The sequence below is a fragment of the Tachysurus fulvidraco genome, chromosome 23 (assembly GCF_022655615.1).
Source record: "Tachysurus fulvidraco isolate hzauxx_2018 chromosome 23, HZAU_PFXX_2.0, whole genome shotgun sequence".
NCBI lineage: Eukaryota > Metazoa > Chordata > Actinopteri > Siluriformes > Bagridae > Tachysurus > Tachysurus fulvidraco.
In genome coordinates, this window is record NC_062540.1 from 517,340 (window position 1) to 519,839 (window position 2,500).

The 2,500-nt window shown below is 43.4% G+C and overlaps 1 protein-coding gene across 6 annotated transcripts in view; it reads left to right on the forward strand.

The window, feature by feature from the left end:
- The window catches only part of tec (tec protein tyrosine kinase), a 12,400-nt gene that overhangs the window by 1,490 nt on the left and 8,410 nt on the right, over positions 1–2,500 (forward strand). For all 6 annotated transcript variants that reach the window (XM_047807202.1, XM_047807205.1, XM_047807204.1 and 3 more), the window contains exons 3-5: positions 1–59; positions 337–418; positions 1,979–2,104. The exon at positions 1–59 is cut by the window's left edge and continues 46 nt beyond it. In XM_047807202.1, the coding sequence (XP_047663158.1) occupies positions 1–59; positions 337–418; positions 1,979–2,104 (267 nt within the window). The remainder of the gene's footprint in view (positions 60–336; positions 419–1,978; positions 2,105–2,500) is intronic.

The window sequence follows — 2,500 nt, forward strand, 5'->3', positions numbered from 1 at the left end:
TTGAGATTGTAAAAAATGGAGGTCTGGTCATCCCATGTGACAATAAATACCCCTTCCAGGTAAATCACTATTGTGCACTGTGACTTTAACTAATCATCACACACACACACACACACACACACACACACACACACACACACACACACACACATACATACATACATACCTCTTATCCTTTTTTTGTCCCCCCTTTTTTTCCTCATGCTTTTATTCTCTCTCTCTCTCTCTCTCTCTCTCTCTCTCTCTCTCTCCCTCTCTCTCTCTCTCCCTCTCTCTCTCCCTCTCTCTCTCTCTCTCTCTCTCTCTCTCTCTCTCTCTCTCTCTCTCTCTCTCTAGGTGGTTTACGATACAAACACATTGTATATATTTGCTCCCAGTAATGAAAGCAGGAGTGTATGGGTACAAAACATGAAGGAAGGTCAGTTTACACACACACACACACCACACACACACATATATGCATACACACACTCATACACACACACACACACAGTTACCATGACAGTGAATTCATTTCAAGGTCTGATAATATCACATCTGGCTTTCAAGCTCTGTCGGAAATCACTTTATACTGTTTGTGTGTGTGTGTGTGTGTGTGTGTGTGTGTGTGTGTGTGTGTGTGTGTGTGTGTGTGTGTGTGTGTGTGTGTGTGTGTGTTCTAATGCAGTCATGTGTTTAAAAGAAGAACTAAAGTAAGAAATTGAAAGAGGAAGCACAGAGTTTATGTTCCATCCATATGAAAATCACTAATCATTTCATCCTGAGATCTTTATTATTATTATTATTATTATTATTATTATTATTATTATTAATCAGTTATAGACGACTGAGACAGATGCAGCATTTATCTGTTTAACACATCTGATTATCTGTGGCTCCGCCCACATGAGTGTGTAAACAGGCAGTTTATTACAGTCACTGATCATCTAACAGATAAACTGGTATTCAGTGTAATCAGGAGCAGCTGCTTCAGTAACAAAGGGAAATCCTGATAAGTAAGAACTGAGTTTTGTAACAGGATGATTGGATTACATCAGATGTGAGATGTCAGATCTCAGTGCAACATTCCATCACATCACCTTTTAAAGAGTTCATATTGTGCACACGTCAACAAACAACATTTAAATACGGATTTCTCATTTCTGTGCAGTTCAGATGATGCTTTAGCTCACAGCTTTAGTTCCTACCTGCAATTAGTTCCCAAAAATGTAAGAGTGTGAACACGTTCAGATGTGTGTGTGTGTGTGTGTGTGTGTGTGTGTGTGTGTGTGTGTGTGTGTGTGTGTGTGTGTGTGTGTGTGTGTGTGTGTGTGTGTGGAGTGTGTGTGTGTGTGTGAGTGAGTGTGTATGTGTGTGTGTGTGTGTGTGTGTGTGTGTGTGTGGGGACACACCATGAGAGACACATTACAGAGATTCTCATAGGTGTAGGTGTAGATGAGTAGGGTGTGTGTGTGGGGGGGGACACCATGAGAGACACATTACAGAGATTCTCATAGGTGTAGGTGTAGATGAGTAGGGTGTGTGTGGGGGGGGGGACACACCATGAGAGACACATTACAGAGATTCTCATAGGTGTAGGTGTAGATGAGTAGGGTGTGTGTGTGTGGGGGGGACACCATGAGAGACACATTACAGAGATTCTCATAGGTGTAGGTGTAGATGAGTAGGGTGTGTGTGTGGGGGGGACACACACCATGAGAGACACATTACAGAGATTCTCATAGGTGTAGGTGTAGATGAGTAGGGTGTGTGTGGGGGGGGGGACACACCATGAGAGACACATTACAGAGATTCTCATAGGTGTAGGTGTAGATGAGTAGGGTGTGTGGGGGGGGGGCACACCATGAGAGACACATTACAGAGATTCTCATAGGTGTAGGTGTAGATGAGTAGGGTGGAGTTGTGTGACACAGAGGCGTGTCTAAGGTTACATACATCTCTGCCCTTGACCTAAAGCACATTGCTGATTACTTTACAGAGATAAAGAACAATCCTCAAGTCATGGTGAAGTTCCACCCTCAGTTCTGGCAGGGGGAGTGGCTCTGCTGCGGTCAGGAGGATAAACTCGCTCAGGGCTGTGAGGAGTACAACCTGTTCGGAGACAGTGAGACAACACACACACACACACACACACACACACACACACAACACACAAAACACACAAAAAAAATCAAACAAACACACACACACACAACACACAACACAACAAAAACAACATATACACACACAAAACACTCACACACACATACACACACACGCACACACACACACACACACACCCGCACACACACACATACGCACACACACACATACGCACACATACACACACACACACACACACACACACACACACACACACACACACAAACAAACACAAACAAAAACACATATAAACACACAAAACACTCACACACACATACACACACACAACACACACACAACACACACACATATACAGACACACACACACATACAGGCACACATACACACATATACACAC